This window comes from Caloenas nicobarica, chromosome 4 (assembly GCF_036013445.1).
Source record: "Caloenas nicobarica isolate bCalNic1 chromosome 4, bCalNic1.hap1, whole genome shotgun sequence".
Taxonomy (NCBI): Eukaryota; Metazoa; Chordata; class Aves; order Columbiformes; family Columbidae; genus Caloenas; species Caloenas nicobarica.
This window is the reverse complement of record NC_088248.1, coordinates 37,346,476-37,366,986: the sequence shown is the minus strand read 5'-3', so window position 1 is coordinate 37,366,986 and position 20,511 is coordinate 37,346,476. Positions and strand designations below refer to the sequence as shown.

The following is a 20,511-nucleotide window of genomic DNA, read 5'->3' as shown; positions in this document are numbered from 1 at the left end:
TACTTTTGGCTTTGCAGTATGAGAAAAGCAGAATTTAAATGTAAACCAAACTATTTTATTCAACTGTTGAATTACTATCTTTATTCATGCCTCAGCCTTTCATGCACCCTCAATGTTTCCTAACAGTTTTTTATCAAAGTCTAGGGTTTTACAGAAAAATCGTACTTGAATATAGTGTCGTACAGCTGTTAGCACCCATGAGTGACAATGTGTATACTGAGTTAGCATAAATCAAGATACGTCTATTAAATCAACAGGCTTGTACCAATATGCAACAGTTATTTAATTACAGAATCCATGAAAGCACCAGACATCAAATAAAACTTAGTTTAATCATTTTAGTGAGTCTTTGCATTGAAGTAATCCTTTCAAGCATTGATCAACAGGCATTGCAAGTGTTTCATATATTTAAGCAGGTCTAATTACTTGGCTAAATATAAATTTAGAGATTAAATACTAATCATTGCTTCATGTGTCTGTTTTATTTCTCATGGTCTCTGTTATGTCTGTCTATGGTTATAAATAATACAGTTACATTTGCAGCTTTACCTTTCAGCATTTGCAATCCATAATGCAGAATTTCTCATGTGAATTTATTTGTCATAAAAGGAATTAGAAAGTGGCAAGAAGCTTGTGTGAGTTCCTTACTGAGCTCTCTCAAATAATAGCTTCATTCTGAGAAAATCACTTCTTTAAAAATGATGTAATCCCAGTAAAGTAGCACCTGCATTTCATGTCTCCTGAATTTGGTGTTTGAAGCATAGCAGAAACAGGAACTGAATGAAAATACTGTGAGTATGAAATGGATTAAAGTTCCAACAAAAGGTGCTTAAAATGCAGAAATATCTTCAAATTGAGATTTCTCCACAGTGTCTCACTGTTCTTCAAAATACTTTTCATATTTAAATTTTGCTGTCCATTTAAGACATCTGGTATCTGATGAGATGTTTTACTTTGATGCATTATCCTAACAGATTATTCTGTGGTGTCAGATATATCTGTTTTCTCTCCTGATTTTGTTTTATCTTTGAAATGACTTACAAATAATGTCTTATTTATGTGAGGCATAAGCAATGTTGCACATTGTTACCACGTAGTTACCTTTGGTCATTAAGGAAGAGCAAGTCAATTTTTTTGTTTAGGGAAGCATTGTGTACTAACTGAGGTTGATTTTCTTTCTGATAGAAAGGGTATCTGAATTCATCCCTTTTAAAAATAGACGATTGGGAGTGTTCTTTTAGAACAGAGTGATAAGTTTCTGTTAAATTAAACAGAAGCAAAGCCAGTCTTAAAATACCGATAATAAAAGAAACTTGATCTCCTTGTTTATTTTGAATGTATACATATATTTTCTAAGTGTTTACTCCTCTTGCATTCTGTATTTTCTTATATACTGATAAATAGCACTTCTAAATGTGATACGAGGTGCCTCCCTTTGGATTTTACATCCTTGACCTCTGTGGAACTTCTCGTGTACGAGGTTGCTGTCATTAGAGGAGAAGGAAGGAATGTTCTCTCTCTGCCTGGTATCATTTATTTTATAAATAACCAGATTGTAACAAGAGTGATAAAATGTCCATGCCAGCTTTAACTCCCATTCGGGATTCACATGCTTAAGTGCCAGCTGGAGATGTGTAGTTCATGAGTGCACAACAGGGTATTGAGGCCCTGGAAAGGAGTTCTGGAACTGGCTAAGTGCAATTTCCATACAGAGCAATACCCAGTGCAAGCGTATCAGTGCCCCTTTGTGGTCGGATTAGTGATTAACTGCTTAAATCAGTTTGGGGAAGACTTCAACTGTTTGGTATGATGCTGATTTAACTATTGGATCAAAACCAAATATTTAGTTTTACTATAGTAGGTTAAAGATACTCTGTTTGCAAGACGACTATCGGATCAGTAGGAGGTGTGTAACCAATTAAAGTGTAGAGTTTGAGCCAAAAGACAACTTGTGGGTAGTGCCCAGCTGTAAGGCAGAGAAATCAGCAATTCCACAGCCTCTTAAAAAAAAAAATCACCTAAGGAAGCAACAGAAGAAAATCAGAATGCTTCTTTGAGAGCTATGATAGACAAAAGAAAGTCTAAAGTGAAAGTTTAAGCCATGTTTCTCTCCCAGACCTAACATTTCACTCTGGAGCAGGGACACATCTGTTTCTTCATCTCCTGTCGGAGTTAATTTTTTTTTTATAAAACAGTCACCACCTGCACTACTCTAAATGCAGTTGTTAGAGCTCTTAGCTGACGTGCGATAGAGACAGATTCAGCTCCCTTCTCTGTGCTCAACACAGGCCTTATAAAAGGAGTAAATCTTAAAAAATATGAGTGCCTGGAGGAATTCATTCATAACTAGATGCTTTGTGGCTAAATCCTTTTTTGATAAAATCTGGTAGCATGCATGATAAGTTCAGTGACAGCAAAATATGTTTAGGGTGTTGATTTATTTTTGGTCCAATGCTAGCTGGATAATTCACATTTACATTCCTTATTTAAGAATATGGCAATTGCTGCCAAAAGTGATAAAGCCTGCAGAGACATCTTTGTGAAAGCTTGCTATGAAATCAAAAGCGGTCGCCATTAGAAACCACTTCTCCCACCAGAGTAGACTCTCAGAACCAGAAGTGACCTGCAGAGCCTCCCAGGAAATTAAAAACAACAACAAAAAAAAACCAACCAAAAAACCACCCCCAAAACCCCACTTGCTGTTTACTTCTTATTGCCCTGTGCTGTGAAGTATGAACCATCTGGCTTTTTCGTCAGTTTTCTAATAAGGCTCATGATAAGAAGCGATAGCTAATATTGCATAGGTCAGGTAACATTGACTCGCTCTGGGATTAGTTCCCTTGTAACCCAGTTCGGTGAATACTTTGCAGTCCTTAACATAGAACAAGATCCTACATTTCCTTTTGATTTCTGGTGCAGCTACACAGTGTCGCCAAGGCAACCTGCTCTGGTGTTTTCTTTCTTCCAGTAAACTGCCTCAAAACATCGCCAGCCTCAAATCATTGCTTGTAATCTATGGGGTCAGACACTTCACCGGTATGCACAAAGGCACAAAGCTATTACTTTCTTATTGGCTATCATGTCATTAGAGTGAATAACTTTGTGCTTGAGGGAGAATGTATATATTAAAGCTTTTAAAGTAAAAATAATTCTATAGCATTTATATCCTATTGTGATGTTTTGAGGATGCAAGGGACTACTTTGTTCAGACACTTGTCTTCCTAGTTTTTGAAACAGAGTAATGCAGCAGTACTGCTAACTTATCTGTATATAGATAGTACGCTGTACCTTACAGAGTAATGTTGGTTTGCATTTTGTGCCATAACAAGAATAGTAGATCTTAGCTTTCTCACAGCGGTAGAATTTGGGTTAGCTTTCCATCTCCATATTTCTTTCTCTTCCATTCAATGCAGCTTTTATTCACACAGCTGTTCCAGCTCCCATGGACTTCTGATGAGAGATTCTGACCTCTTGTGCCTCGTACCTTGAAACCATCATAATATACTCTTAGGCTTGCAAAACCTGTCTTTCTGTGATACTTTGCTGGGACACCCCCACATGCAGCATCCTTCCTGGAGGTGGAACAAGATGTTTTTATTGTCATTGCTTTGATCTTGCATTCTTTTAAGAAGCAAACAAAATTTCTTATACCAGAAAATGAAATAAAAACTGTTTCCTCTTTTAATTAGTTGCTAGTAATTAAATTGGGTACTTCTGCTGCTTGGTAGCATTTACAAAAGCAAAGGGAATTCAGGAGACTGTCCAGCTCTGGGTATTAGTGTTGTTATCCACTATTGCACAAAACCATGAACATAAGTTCTGGGAGGTACAAATCCTTCTGTGCCTTCGGAGGCTGAAACAGTTTGGTTTGAGCTGTTTTACAGATGCAACTTGCATCAAAAGGTTTCACTTCCATTTTACTTAGAGCATCACACCCCATCCTGCAGTTCATCAGCCTCTCACATATTTTTTAAGAACTTAGGGTCTCATTTTCATTTTTTATTTCAGTCCTTTCAGTGTTCCATTTTACAGCTTGGCCTCATCAATAGTTACAACAGAGGAGCTGAAGCATTGAAAATAATTAAGAGAATCTCTTGATACTGGCTTTACAACTAAAGAAAATGTAAATGAAATAGTGCCCTGACACAAAATGTATGGCTAGTAATATAAAATTTAAAGAGCATAATCAACCCAAGCATTGACCTAAAACAGTCATTGTTATTCATGGACTTTTGTAAAAATGCCATTTTTGCTGTTTAATTTTGAAGCTAGGGATTTGAACAGCTCTAATGGGTGTGGGCTGCTATTCATGCCCTGATTAATGTATGTATTAATTTCTTACATAACTAATACATTCAGTTTTATAGTGGTTATTTGCCTCAAATTTATTTTGCTTGGGACCTGTTGATGTGAGAATGATGTGAACTGAGTTCTAGTTCACAGGCTGATTCTTGCTTGTTAGTGGAACACATGCAATAAATGGCTTCTCTTGAACATAGCGATGTTCTTTTGAACATAGCATTACAGTACTTGATCTAAACTCCCGTCGAATGGGATAGTTATCAATTTATTCAGTATACCTTATGATTTTTGGTGTTAATTTAATTTTATTCCTGTAGCATTTTATTACAATTACTTGGAAAAAAAAAACTTTTCCTCCAGGAATTATTCAGATATTTATTCACCTTCTCCAATTTGTATGTGGCAAAATTGGACTGTATGGTGTTTGTTGGAGGTGTTTCAGAATGAATAGCTTCCCTCAGCTCTTTGCCAGAGCACTAGGCTACAGTTTTGTGTTAATTATGGAGCCTTTCCTCAGCTCAAATTTCCTCTAGTTAATTTTTGTTTAATTGGATCAAAAGATTCTCTCTTGTGGGAAAACGAAAAGGCAGAGAAGGTAACTGTAGCTATTCATTGAGAAATCAGTATTCAGGCTAAAGTTATATTTATATGAAGCATGTCAGCTCCTTTTTAAAATCTTGATTACATGGCAATTCAGACATATGCATGTATATATAGTTGCAAACATAAGATGTATCTAGATATGTTTAAACAACAATGTACTTTAAAATATCAGAGTTTTTATATTCAAGGACATTTAAACCAAGTCACATCTTTGTAACAATTCAGACTGTAACAATTCAAAGAAGTGCAGAAGTAGAGTTACATTTTCTATACAGTGTGGGTCAATTGCTCTTACAACTTCAGGAAGAAAATAATGACCATATAAAAAAGAACGAGTGTTCAGGTTCACTTGTACTATTGATTTAGTGGGTGATGAAGGGGAGGAAGAATTGGTAAAAGCACCGTTGATCTATAAAAGTGACTGATAGAAAATGAGATCAAAAGATACACAAAATGTTCTTGAGTTCCATCCAGCAGTACTAAATGGCTACTCTTCATTCAGTGACTTTCGGATTTCCAGTCAGCATTACTCCTTTTCCCACAAGACTCCTCAGAATGTGAAGGTGCCTTTGTACCCTTCCTTCCTCCACTTGCTGCTACACTTCTTTCCATTCCTCTTACCACACATGATGCTGAAGGGCCTTGGGCTGTAGCGATGTAATATATGCTTCTCTGGGCCAGGTTGCACAGCAAGTTCTCCAGGTAAATGGTTTAGGTTTTTATTCTGTAAGAAACAAATTAGAACTCTAAGGAATTTTAGATATTGGAAGGAGTTTAAATTACTAATGTATCAAATGGGGGAATCAAGAACATGATCAGCATACAAAAAAGAACAAGTACATTTAGTACAAGGCAGTAACGAGAATTTTCATCCTTGCACTGGTCTAAAAGAAGGCAAACTTAGGTGAAAAATATTTTCAAGGTTGGAAGGTGGAGTAAATAATATTCTACTGTAACTCCTGGAGAAGACTCTGTACATCATTTATAACTACAGCTAAATAAACAGAAAATATATTTGTTGATGTAGCTTTTCAGGTATCACCAGCTTTATTTCATCAGATCTAATTTCAAAATGTGTGCTTCAAGATACTTCTCAGCAGGCTAGACTGTTATCAAGGAAATTAAACGGTGTGAGGAATACTGAAAAAAGAAGGTGATTCAAATAAACACTCTCTAACAAAACTGTGATTGTATATTATAACTATGTCTTAGATGCCTAAAGGAACAGTTCTTCAGAATTTTCAGTTTAATTGGATGGGACAAGACTATGTGAAGGGATGTTGATCTCCAGCATGTTGCTATATCCACATTTCTCTCTAATTTTTTGCCTTTTCCTATTTCTACCATGCTATCCCAGCCTTTTGTCCACATCCATCACACTATTTAAGACCAAAATACACACAGATGTGCAAAGGGGGCATGTGCTACTTGGTGCTTGAAGACAGAGACTCTGTCACAGACTGTTGGGAGGTGGTTTGTTATGGCTGCTGCAATGGAGGAAGGACTTGTGGTTTCTTTGATCCCAGCACAACCCACCTCAAATCCAGCACAGAGAGTGTGTCAGGGCTGGTCTTGTATTGCCCATAGAGTACATACCACAAAATGCAGCATCCCCACTTTCTTTGGCTGGAAAATGAAATCTCAGCTTAACTGGCCTTACAGCAAAATTATGATCTGTGCTTTGTGGTATGGTAGTTAGATTGACTGATTTCTTTTTTTCTTTTTTTTTTGTTTTGGTGCGTAAGTAATTGTTTTTTGAGAGCTGGACTGTGATTTAAAGGCATTTGCTACGTAGTGACTGGAGGAAAATGTCACGCTTTCAAATAATTGTGCTACTCTTTTGGAAAGACAGAGTAGACAGAGTAGACAAAGGAGGGAGATGACTAGCTGCAAAGAGAATAAAAGTGACGCACAAACTAGATCCTTTCGATTAGATGGAACGATTATAGAAATGCTGTAGGGAGAGCAGGTAACAATAGCATCTGCTTCTGTTCTTGACTAACCGTGATAAAAGTTAGTGGAGAAATAAATTCTATACCATTTTTCCTTGCTTATTTATGGGTTGCCCCACATGTAGCTTGTTTTTTGATTTTTGACTCATAAAGGCATATGCCCAGGCGCCTGGATGTGTGCCTCTTGTTCTTAGTACCAGACATTCCACATAGTTTTGCATTATGGTGATAGTTTACTCCTAACCTGTGGTTTAATGTTTCACCTGCAGCTTATCCATCAAGATTTTCTTTTTAGGTAAGGTAGCTGAAGCGTACTGTGCTAGGAAATAATGATCCTTTTCTTAAATAGCTTACAAGGCAAGAAAAGAAACAGCACTTGTAAAAGGGAAGCTCATGATAGTACTGAAGGCTGATCATGTAGACCTTTATTGAATAAAGAATTGGTTAATGTTTTGGCATTCAAAGAGGATGCTTGAAAAGTAAACACTTTGTAGAGTACTTCTGCATTCTATGTATTGATGTAAAATAATTTCTAGCAGATGTGGGCTAGGAAGAATCTCCCAATATGGAGAGATTATACTATAATTACTGGCTATGGAGTTTCTTGCATGTTTCTCTGAAGCATCTGGTATTGGCCCCTGTCCGAGACAGCGCATCAGATGAGAGGGACATGAGGTCTGGCTATTCCTGTATTTCCAAAGCACAGCACTTTTTTGTTTAGTCTGTGTTGGGATGATTAGGATGCAAGTACTTAAGTTCTAGTTCATAAATGACAAGTATTCTCAATAGTACTTCCAGACTGCAAAAACAGCTACTTCATTTTAGAAATTACCTTTTCAAATTACTTAATACCCCTATTTTACACTTTTTAAGGGTCTGCTAATTGATGCCATACACAGTTAAAAATTGCGTGTTTTTGAAGAGTGTATACCGATTATATTACTCAAGTCCAGCTCTTTTAACTGTCAATTAAATAAGAAGTATAGCACTGTCTTGATTTTTAGAAAACTGAATTATTGGTTCTTTGCCAATGATAATGTGTTTATCAAAGTGAGATTTTTCATTATGCAGTTCTTTTATTACTCTAGGCATGCATATCACACATAAAAGTGAGTGAAAGTGTATTTGACTTTAGACATGCACCCATTTCTGGTTCACTTTTAAACTTTTAATAGGTCTTTTAAATACACAGTAGACTTCCATTTGAATTCCAACAAGGTTTATTTAGTGTCACCTAGGGACAGAAATAGATTTTAGGTAAACTTCAGACAGGTTTGCAAGAGAAGAATTTGTACCAGCTCATGTAATAAGCTAACTAGATCAAGGTAAGGTTGTGTGTAGATATGGCCGTATGACGCACCATACAACATGGGATTTTCAAAATTTATTTTATTTTTGTGCTCAGTGGCTAATGTAGCAAGTGTCTAATTCTGGTTTTCTATTCTTTATCCTTACAAGTGTTTCTTCTCTGGGACAAATATGTGTTATGTGTTTTCTGTGAACCTGCTCAGTTCTTCCTCTCTGAACAGGCTTTGGATGTGTTTGGGGAAAAGAAAACAGAGAAGGGGTTGTCATAGCCCAAACCCTTCTCTTTTCAGGCATCAGCACTGGCACATTCCGTTGGACTGTATGAGGGGCACTTCTCTTCTCGGAGCAGGATGCAGTGAAATGTGCCTGGTCCTTCTTTAAGATGCAGTCCCTCAGGCACAGGCCATAACCACAGGTTGTTTAGATGGCATAGAGTGGCCCAAAATGCTTTTATTCAAATTACAAGGTTTGAAGTCTCATCTCTGATCAACACTTCAAATCTGCATGAGGCATTTTCTTCTTCCAACATGTCGTCCTTTTTTACTATTATTTCTTCCTCTTCCTCCTCCTGCCCAAATTCCATTCCTGCAAACTACTGTTGCAGCTGCTTTACTCCAGCTGGTAGGCTGATATTAGTGAACAGTTTACTGTGGAGCTTGAGCCAATTAGTACTGCAACAAGTGACTAGAACACCAGTCCTAAACCACAGAAAATAAATAACTGTAAGCTACATGTTCAGACTGCTGACGTATCTTTGTGGCTCGGTTCACTTCATCGTACATTGCTCCAGTTCTTAAGAGGTTTTTTTCGAAAGTGCTGCCGAGATCCTTCAGGCCTGGTTTGAGAACAGAAAGATGTTTTTCTGTGTATTCCTAGACTGCATGCAGAATGCAGCTACTACTACGGCCCCTAGTAAATAGTTTCAGCCTTCATTTTTGCAGGCATGCTTATTTCAAGATAGAGGTTGACTCGAATTATTTCTTTAGATTGTAGAAAGAATTCAGAAAATGTTGCATGATGATTTTAGCTCTAGGTGAGATCCCTCCAGCTGTGGGTGCTGTTTACATTTGTTGTCATTTCTTTGCTACATGTCAAAACAAGAAAAATATTTAATATTGGCAACGTCATGCCCACACCAGATTCTCCTGTCAGGCCTCTTTACGTGCCATTTTTAAAAACAGGACTCCTGAAAGTACCCAGGAGTTAAAAGTCCAAGCATTCATGGCATTTTTGCAAAGCAGCCTGTTAACTTCCCCTTCAATTTGGCATCCTCAGTGATGAGCCCCTGCAGGAGGGAGACCTGTTGTAAAGGTGTGAATGTGCAAACCTGCAGTAAATATGGAGTTGACTCAGGAAATCTGTGTAGACAAAATTTTGTAGCCGAAGTGACAGAAGATTACCACTGGCAGGAGGCAACATGCAGACACAAATTGGGGATGAGGGCAAGCAGAGAGTAGATCTACAACCAGAAGGTGGGGAAAACGAATACAAGCACCAAAGTTTGCAGAGTGTAATTCTGTGGTGTGGTAACAGCTTTTGTGTGAGCAGTGTGAAGCTTTTTGTTCTGCATTGGGCCATCATGAAACCGCTTTGCAGAGAGCTTAATATATGAGAGGGAATTAAAACTGCAGATCTACTTTCGTCTATAAGAGATGCTGTACGATATGAAGCAGTATCCTCAGATCTGCTAACAACCCATTTTCAAAGGATATTGACAAATATCCGTATTTATTTGTCACATATTGATTAACCAAGCTTTTAGTAGAAGTGACATGCAAGGAGGCAAATTTTGGTCCTTTAAAATAAATAGCAGGGATTTTCTCAGACTGTGTTACAGGAAAGGGAAGTGGTTGGCTACATATGATTTAGATGTTCCCTGTGAGCACACCATTAATTTCCCTTTTTTTTTTTTTCTTTCCCCAGAAGACTCATGACTACATTTTGTAACTGCGAGAGTAGATTATGAAATCAGCAACCATTCGCTTCAAGTTTCAGAGCAAGATAGTATTTAAGAAACAAGCCCAAAACACTAGGTAGAAACCTAGAGCAGGGTACAGTTTTACAGCTGCCACTTTCAAGATTATTACACACTTCTCTGGCAGTAAAGCCTAGAAATTCAGGCTGAGATGCACATCATGTTTTAGAAGTAGTTGTAACTAGCAGTTGGGGTGGGAGGAGTGTTTCTGATCACATTTACAATTCAGCTTCTTTCCTTTGACAGTTCATTCTGACTTCTTGGTAGGAACCTCGGAAAGAGGTCGGCAGTCTCCTACCACCCTCCAGTGGTTTGCAGAGCACAGTGCAAGCATAATGTTCAGAAAGCTTATTCAGAAAATAAAAAAGAGGCTGGGGAGATTTCAGGCGTTCTGGAGATACAATCGTTGCATTGCAGATTTATTTGGTGACTTGTGTAAAAGGTCTTGTGGTTGTCAGATTTTACAAAGTGTTTTAGCACACCTGTTCTGCGGGGTGTAACGATATTCACGTGGTTGCTTGCATTTGCAGGACATCGCGCGTGTCCTGCGTGTGGTGATTTGCAGTCTGTGGATGTGTTGCTGCCAGTATCAAGGAATCTGCGGGTGGTGACCATTGGATGTATGACAGTGAAGGGGCACATCAGAGGAGGCTGGGCAGAAACTACAATGTTTATCAATTTAGTGACTCAATAATTTGCAAGTCACTATGAATGTCTCCTCTGGCTGTTAGTCTTCCATTTCTTTCTCTCCTTCCAGCCTCTAGACCACCTTAGGAGTATTAACATGTAAGTTTCCAAGGAAAATTGAATCTGGGCACTTACTTTTTAATAATTTTTCTGGTTTTGGTGGCATCTAATAATCTATCTGTAGTATGTCACAGTGTCATCAGCCTCATGGTTGTATGTTTTTTCCAGATCCCTGATGAAGATAGTAAAATGTGATGCAATTTATTTTTATCTTGCCATCATGTACTGAATGTAAAGAGCCATCAGAACTGCAGAAGCTTCAAAATACAGCAGGGGTGAATTTATCGGTGGCTAAGGAGGCATTATTTTGCCATTTGGTATGGTAGCACTTGCCAAATTTACTCACCCAGCTTTAGGCCATATCGAGACCTGGACTATGAAACACAAGTAAAAGGGGCTGACGCTTTCACTGCTTGATATATTGTTGTCTCATAGCCTTTGTAATGGATTTTCAAGCAATTTTTATTTCACATAACTGTGTTTTTATCCAAGCAAGTCTGTGCTAACATTAGCAGTTAAATTTTCAATTTAAACCTATTGCAAAAATCCTAAAATGGTGAATCGCACTTTTCTGCTCCAGGGCAACTTAAGTTGCTGGCTTATCTGCTAACATCACTTGTCTAGTAGAGATTGACAGTAGTCACATAGTATTCTGTTCAGCCAAGCTAAAATACGTGAGTAGGACAGGAAAATTACCTCAGCTACCACAGGGATCACCAGGAGTACAGCACAAAGTTTAATCAAATTTCCCTTTCTGAGCTCAGCCCACCATGACTGGAGGAGAGGAGACCTGGGACTGCAGCCGGGGCAGGACAAAACAGCAGCGCAGCTTTGGAAGACAGTAAGAGCTGTAAAATGCTCCCAGGTACCCTGGTCCCCCTGCACCTGTCCGTGTGAGCAGGAGGAGCCTCTCCTTGGTCCTTGTGCCTTTCTTGTACCCCAACTGGGAGTCTGGGGTGCGTTGCACAGTCTTCCATTTCCATAACCACCCATGCCCTTCTGGCCACTCCTGTTCTCCTGCCACGGAGCTCATTTCTGGTGTGGCAACACATGTGCGGACAGAACAGACACCCAGGTGTGCTGGCCTGTGGGAGAAGGAAAGGGGCCAGAGAGGAGAGTCCTGTAGGCTTTGACTTGCCTTCTAGCTGGATTTGACCACGGGATGTCAGCAAGAAATGCCTGCTCTAGCCTACTTCTGCTAGCTCCTTCTCATTATACGCCTTTCTTGTAAATGTCAGCAAATGTTTGTGAGGTTCTGCCTTTATTTACCTATCCTGCTTGTTGGTTGGTTTTGTCTTTCTTTTTTCCACCTACAAAATGTTTACATTTAGAGTAATGGGACCGGCATTCTTCTTCTTCTTTGACTTTAAAATTCCATATGAAAAAGCTTCATTTGACTGGGAATTCAGATCAATACTCGAAGGGTTTGTGTATGTTACAGAGAGTAAAAGGGCTATAATGAGACTACAGGTATACATTACAACGAAATTTTAGAACAAAATTTTCTCTCTGATAGACCAAAAAGTGTAGCGTCAGAGTTGAGATGACAGAAAAATTCTGTTTAAGAACACAATTCATTCTTCTTTAGGTCCAGCATTGATCTCACAAAAGGCATCCAATGCTAAGTGAAGGGTTAAGGTAAAATCTTTTCTTCCATCTGGACAAAGACAACTTTCCTTTAGAAAGAAAGCTTGTTGCAAGGCTTGAATTATATTTTCACTGCAAAAAGGCTGAAAGTCTCCAGGTCAAATGGTGCGTAACCTGGTGACTGTAAATGATATGATAAGACTGTGATAATAATGCCACAATCTGTCTGGTCTGACTGCCGAATACGACCTACGTGAATCACTATGAACCTAAGATTCTTGGGTTTTATTACTTTTTTTAATGCCTCTCATTTTTCCAGACTAATATATGAAATCCAGCAAGCTTACTTTTCCCTCTTAAGTACATCTCAGAAATTGAAATCAGGTATCAGCTGGTAAATAACTTGCTAGCTCTGTCTCTTTTTGTATTACTCAGAAAATGTTTCATTTCTCCTGAACAGTTTTTAAGGCCTTGTGTTTGCAAAATTCTGGCAATGGCTAAAAAATGCTCCAGAGATTGTGTTTTGAGGCAATGACTCTGAAATATGCAAGCTTTAATTGCCATTAAAGAAAGAAATCTGTTTGAACTGGTAGGTAATCCTCTAAAACTAATGGCAGGAAGCAGCATTTCTGAGAGTGAGCCCTCGTAGTGACATTGCGCTGATATTCCTTCAGCTTTTACTGCAGTTGTGCTCTGTAGAAATGTGACCAGACAGCAAATAGTGTTCAGACTAGAAGATTGGCCCTTTCGGTTCAGGTTACAGTCCAAGCATCTAGCTGAGATGCCATTTCCAACACTAGCAACAATTTTGGGAAATTTGTGATTTCCCCCAAACAAAACAAAATTTAAAAAAAAAAAAAAAATGCTTAGAAAAAACCCCAAACCAGAAAAACAAAGCCAAACACATAACTTCGAAGTAAATGGATACCACCTCAGCGCTCTGCAGCGGTCAGTGCCGGGGTGCGGACGCTGAGCCCCAGGCGGGTCTCGCGTACACACGACTGCAGAGCGGTGGCACTGTTGTATCGTGGTTTGAACTTGGTTCAGTCATCAGATGCTGGCCGCGGTCTGAGATTATACGTCAGAATTGAGGCATTCTGCTTTTAAATGTCATATTCTTTCATCTGTTTTCAAAGGCAAGTGTTTTAGTAGAGAAGGGTCTTATTTTAAAGAAGTGCAGAAAAAAATGTCTTCACAAGCAAGATTTTTTAAAAAATTGCCTCAAGAGTTGCATTGTTCAAATGCAGAGAATAGCCTAGTTCATTTTAAAATTGCTTTAACTTAAGCTAGGATTTAGTGCCATAATTCACAAGCATATGATGAATGTAGTGCCATAACTCACAAACACGTGCCTGGAAGATCTTTCTTGTGTTACTGAGGCTGTTTGTGCTTTCACGATCATTTCCACGTAACAGTCTTTGCAAGATTACTGAATTTAATCCTCAATGTAGTTGCATTTCTTATGTGTTTATTCTATGGGAAGGCTGTTCCACACTGCATTCCTCTAATTTTAAGCAACTGAGAATAGCTGAGACTAGTTTAAGTATTACAAGCTCATGTTTGTTGGTGGTTTTTTTTTCTTCTTTCATCACCAGAGGTGTACATCAGGTAAAGTTAAAATAAATATACAGCTTTTTACTTGTATATTTAAGTGTTATGGCTGTATTGCAATGAAGTGACTTTAGATGTCATTCCTTAGCAGACAGAAACAGAACTCTTCATTCCTCTGAATCCGTGAAAATGAGATAATTGTGAATTTTACAGTGACAATGCAGATACTAATGCAGTGGGTATTATCAACATAAAAGGGTTTGCTATTTCTATTACAGCATGTGTTTTTGGTAGAAAGAGCCAGAATGGGCTATTCAGCTTATTGTAAAATTTTACAAGTCCGATTATTCTTCTTTTTAATTATTTTATTTTTTTTTTTAATTGCAGTGGGAGAAACTACAGATGACAACGAGTGAGAGGAGGAAAATAGTTTGTTCAGTCACATTCCACGTAATTGCAATTACCTGTGTTGTTTGGTCATTGTATGTTTTAATTGACAGAACTGCTGAGGAAATTAAACAAGGCAATGATAATGGTAAGTATCTTTTATCTTCTTCAATCTTGTTGATAATGCAATGGATGGATGTGAGATGCTGCTGTTTCACCAGTCACATTCTGTTCTGAAGTAACAGCTCAGTGATACACGGCTATATCAAATGCTTTAATGCAGAATTAATGAATGCATCAGTGTTAAAAGCTTATGTTATGCCCCTGCGGAGAGACCTCTACTTAGTGTAATTATTACAACAGCTTAACTAGCCTGTTGGCTGTTCTTAGGTTAATCTCCCATTATCTAGATATTTCTAAAGCTCAGACAAAAAGATGAGTCAAATTCAAACAGCTCAGTGACAGTTTAGGTCAAAACCCAGCAATTTATTTATATTACCCACTTGAACTGTGATTCCCTGTAGAACATCTTCCTAATACAAACTTCCAAGAGACTGTGGTCCAGCTGTGTTAGTGGGGACTTCGGGGGACTTAAGTAGCATGGAAAGCCATTCCTGTGACCTTTTGAATAGAATGTCACTGTGAATGTCCTTATTCCAGTTGTGTTTATTGTGAGGATGGTCAAATGCTGGAACAGAGAGGTCTTGGAGTCTCAGTCTGTGGAGATACTGAAAACCCAACTGGACGTGTAACAAAATGCATGTATAACATAAGTAGGTTTCTTTTTGGACTATACCATATGTGGAAACTACATTGCAAACTGAACTACTGTTTTCCTTTTCTAATCTAAGTCTGTTTGGTCTTAAATTTAGTCTTAAATATGATCATGATGATGACGAGCAAAAGAAGCTTTTGGGTTTTGTTCTGAATTGCCTCTAATAATTAGAGAGTAGAGGGACAAAGGTCTCTAGCTTTGTGCTGTACTCTGAAAGTTATACAAACAAAACAGGCAGAGCTTTGTGCCTTGCTAGTTAGATATTTAATTATACTCCTGATGCTTGCCTTTCATGCGTATGAGAAGAAAATAAGTAACAAGCCTCAGTAACTCACAGACAAATGTATAATACAAAGTCTTGTTTTGCATTCTTTCTAAATGGGTAACCCTGTTTTTCCTCTGAAAAAAAATGGCCCTGAGGACAGGACTAGGAATGGCTTGGAACTTTTGTTTATAACATCAACCTGCTTATTAAAAAGGGGAAAGGTATGTCTGTGGATTAGCTGAATTTACACAACAGAATAGCTAACATGAATTTTTATTGTTATACAGAATGCACAAGAATCATGTTAATCCTCATAGGCTTAAAAATTATTTACTATTTGTACAGAACTCTTTGCCAAATATAAGGGATGATTCGTCACACTAAAAAGTGGAAAAAGACATGCCTGGGAGGTACTTAGACCATGCAAAAATAAGTCTTAGTGAAGAGAACTCTTTTGCCCCAAAATTTGGTTGTTGGGGGTGGGAGTGGGAAGTACTTTTATAGAATTCAACGTGTGCATTCAGGGGCAGGGGGAGGAGAGACATATATGTAGTTTGCTTTTCACCCTTTTCATTATCTCTTTTTAAATGGGAATGCTGGGGAAAAGACAGTGAACACTGGAGGGAAACAAAATTATGAACACTAGCTTTTTTTATTAGACCTTGACTTAAAGATGAAGGTAGGACCAGGTAATAATATTGTAAATGTTGGTGTTCCAGGCACTCTAACCAGCGTCATGCTTCTAGCATGATAAAGAAAAAAAAAAGTTGCTGTTGAAAATGTGCGTAATGTTTCTAGGTATCTTGTTATCTCTGGTTTGGTACTTGTATTTTTGCTTAAGCAAGCTATTGAATAGAAGGATATTATTGAAGACTAGTAAAATGTTTTGGTTTGGTTTTGACAGTATCAAGTATTATGCTTCTTTCAGGAGAGTGGCCTTGAATTTCTTATTTGAAATTCTTATTTTTTTATACTTTTTTTCTTGTTATTGTTAGGGGCAGCTGCAGTTTCTTGTCTGGCCTATGGGATAGGAAACAGCTGCAGTTTCCTACTTGAGCCACAACTGCCCTGAAAGCATGTAAATACCTGGAGATTCTTAGCAAGTAGCTTCTTTTCAAAACACTTTATTGATACTTAGTACTTGCTATGCATTATGTAACAATGGTAATAAATATAAATGTTCTGTTTCAAAGGCGTCCTCGAATGGCCATTTTGGACAAAACTCGTTGTGGTGGCCATTGGATTCACAGGGGGCCTGGTCTTCATGTACGTGCAGTGCAAGGTTTACGTGCAGCTGTGGCGCAGGTTGAAAGCCTATAACAGAGTGATCTTTGTTCAGAACTGCCCAGACACCGCCAAAAAACTGGAGGAGAAGAACTCTTCGTGCACCCAGACCGCGGACGTCAAGGAGGCGGTGGTGGTGCCAGTAGCACAGACAGGTACAAACTCTCAGCCGGCAGCTGAAGAAACGACATCTGAGGCCATGCCAGTTTGACAGAGATGGCGTTGTTTCTTCCTTGCAGAATAACGCATAGTGTTTTCTACACTATGAATGCTAAAAGAGAGTAGAAATGACTGTGCATTTTTTCAGTTACAAGAACAAAACAAAACAAACAAACGGAAAAAAAAAACCAACCCAACCACACAAAAAAGAAAACTCTACAAGGAAAATGGATCCAGCAAAGCAACTTGTTACTGTATGGAATGTGACCATTCGTGAAGTAGTTTCTCAACTAGTCAGCAAGTGTAGTGAAAGTGGAAGTGTAGAAAGTGCAATAGAGAACAGGTTTAACAGACAATGCCAAACCAACGTGACAAGAGTACCTTTTTTTTTTTTTTCTTTAAATCGGATGGCTGGGAAAGCAGAAACAGGCCTGGTTCAATCATTTTGTTTACAGAAATCAAAAAGAAACCTTTCACCTGTTTACTACTAAAAGTTCCATTTGCTATTTATCTTCTTAAAGATACACTTCCAAAGGTTACCAACTGAGTTATATGCATTATCTGAATTGAAGTGTATAGAGCTGTATCACAGCACTCGCTCTCTAAGCCTCGTATGGTAACACAAGTTCATGTGACTGCAGCGAAGCCTGAATGTTTGGACAGTTGTGTCAACTAAGGATATCTGAAACATCTGAAGGGTAGCATTGTCTTTAAAGATGCCCGAGTTTTTGAAAAGTAAGCAATTCCAACTCGTGTGTCCATAAGCTACAGATTTTTTTTTAAGTGTAGCTGTCAGAAAAATAGGTACGGGAAGGAGAGAATGTGTAGATATGCGTTTAGAACAGCAGCCCAGCTGCTTATTTTACTTTGCAAGAATGAACTAGACATTAATTGAATATACAAATGTTTGAGGCAGAACTATAAATTAAAAAATGCAATTTACTGCAGAATCACACAACAGTAAATTGCATATCATCAAAGTTCTGGAAAAGGATGACATGTAAGGAAGATGGAAGCCATTTTTTCTTTTATTTTTTAAGATTCATGATACAGAAAGGTAGATGTAAGAGAATATACTTATGTATCTTAAGAGAACATTAGTTTTTAATCTCCTTTTTTTGAAAAGTTAGTTTTTATCTTCCTGACTGAAAAAAAGATATAAATGGTTTCCCTCTGTACAGGTAAACCTGAGGCATTAGAGCTTCAACACTTCAGTTGTTAACTTTGTGTTCTAAGCATTCTCATATAAAAATGAAGTGTGAATAGCATTAAAGGATGCAATAGATAAATGAATGTAGATATAATACTGTGTCCAACAGAATGAATTATGTATAAAGAACTAATTTTGTGATTCACTTCTCATACCTGTGATATTTACCATCAGGACACAACAGGAGGCATTGACTTGGCATGGACAAGTCTGGAGTCTGAACATAATGTATGTTTAAAAAAAAGCAATTTAAAAGCTCTTTTTTGATCTTGTATTTAGGTAAAGGAGGAAAAGCAAGCAAATAAAGAAGGAGAGTAAAGAGAGCACAGGTTCATTCAAAGAGGGAAATCTGCCATAAATACCAGCGAACTATTCTTCTACAGAAGTAGTTTCTAATGGTAAATTTCCTCTTTACATACTCAAATATCTACAATTAAATAACAAAATCATCACATTCTTACAAATATCCAAGGTGCTAGGCCTACGTTGTGTTGGAGTTTATATATTAGGCATTCCTTTCTGAATGTGTTAAGTAGCAGTATTACCGAGAAAAGTGTCTTTTATCAGACTATTATGTTCTTTTGTATTGGAACTGCTCATGTAACTTGGCTGTGACTATGTGATTGCAATCTGGCTAGACAGGACACAGAATATTGGTGCTTGAATAGGTCCATATTAATAGTTTATCTAAGTTACTCCAGATGAGTTGGATTAATGTTTATTTTCCACATAATGACATGCATTTTTCACATAAAATAACTTACCAATTATACAATCGTGAACTGGAATTGTAGCAGCTTCTCACTTGAGATTGCACGCAAGAGTAACCAAATAATTTCCCTCTTTATAATTGTAGAGGAGACTTCAGGTCTTCAGAGAACTATGACAAGATTAAGGAATGCCTCATAACTGCACCTGTTCAAGATATTTTGCAAAGGCATGTTTTTTCTAAAAGTGTAAATCTGCTTGGTAAGAAGTAAATCTCATGATATCTGAAGTTAGACACTTAAAATTTCTAGCTGCAACTAAATGTTTGGAGAGATGTTTGCAACAAAACCTTATCAATCACAGCAAAATTGACAGACAAGGAAAATTGTAATGGAAGATAATTCAGATCTTTCTAAAATAATCAGAAAGTTTCCTACTAAGTGACAGTAACCCCACTTCAAAGAACAAGTCAGCTTGTTCTTTGACCTGCTGTAGCATCAGGACCTCACTGAAAGTACTTTATCCCCTATTTTGACAGTTTGATGGAGACTAATTCATACTGGTTTTTTCCTTGCACAAGTATAACATTCAAATCAAAGAAAAAAATACCTGAGGCTTCTGAAGGCAGATCTATAGCATCCAACAAGATTACCGTACATTTTTAAAAATACAGAGAAGAGTCAGCAACAGAACAGACAACTTTCAAAGCCATTCTATACTGAGGACTTCAACTTCAAAACACTATTTTGGCATTCATCTGAAACTACATGTGCAACTGAGCTTACAGTTAGTTAACTAAAAGAACGGAAAAAGACTTCAATACTAATTCCTCCTCTTCCTTTGAAATATTAATTTGGACAGCAGGAAAAGGAGCAAAATGGGACAGCATCTGCTGACACATGAGACAAGTGAGCAGCAAGAGAGGTTACAGCAGGCTTGAAGCAATCTTTAACCTTTTAAACGTTACCATATTATTAGCCCGTGCATCCCTTTCTCCTCTTAAGTGCACTGGGTATTCTAGAACTTTCAGGGATTTCATGCAGGATTGGCATTTTTTTCTGAAGCAGGGTGGTTCCTCTTCAAGAGGGCAAGGAGCTACTCACACCAACACGCCCTGCGTACAGGTCTGCACGAACAAGGAAGGTGCACAAATACTGACGCTAGACAGCTGCTTACCAACCAGTGTTTTTTTATTCCCACACAAAGCACAATTTTCTGTATTAATTTAATGACCACAGGATTATATCCTGCAAAAACAGTATACCGAAAGTTTTAAGCTACATTCTAAGATTTTTTAATGCAAATGATATATTAAATAAAGATCGGTACCAAACTACCTGTGTAGCCACAGTGCATCTTGGGCAAACAGGCAGACAGCGGAATTCAGCTTCACTAAACCCACAAGGGCAGAACCTTGCTCTGAGCTGCCATCACGAGAAGAGCTTAATCTGCATGCTTGTTTAAGCCAAGTTTTAATGAAGGTAGGTAGAAGTAATCTGGTGTCAGATCAGATCTGGACTCTTCAACAAGATACTCTTAAACTAGGAACACGCACATTTCTTTTCCTGTTTTGAGTTAAAAGCATTATGAAGTTTATTTCAAACTGGCATAAACATACCACTTTTGACTATCGTTAGCATTACGAAGATTCTCAACTAGTCGAATTGTGCCATTCACACACTGCTATGTCTGAAAGCA

The 20,511-nt window shown here is 37.9% G+C and overlaps 1 protein-coding gene across 1 annotated transcript in view; it reads left to right on the top strand.

Annotated features, from left to right (window-relative positions):
- The window catches only part of MARCHF1 (membrane associated ring-CH-type finger 1), a 90,999-nt gene extending 74,052 nt beyond the window's left edge, over window positions 1–16,947 (top strand). The window contains exons 5-6 of the mRNA XM_065634734.1: window positions 14,413–14,560; window positions 16,646–16,947. Coding sequence (XP_065490806.1) covers window positions 14,413–14,560; window positions 16,646–16,947 — 450 coding nt within the window. The remainder of the gene's footprint in view (window positions 1–14,412; window positions 14,561–16,645) is intronic.
- Window positions 16,948–20,511: the final 3,564 nt, after the last annotated feature.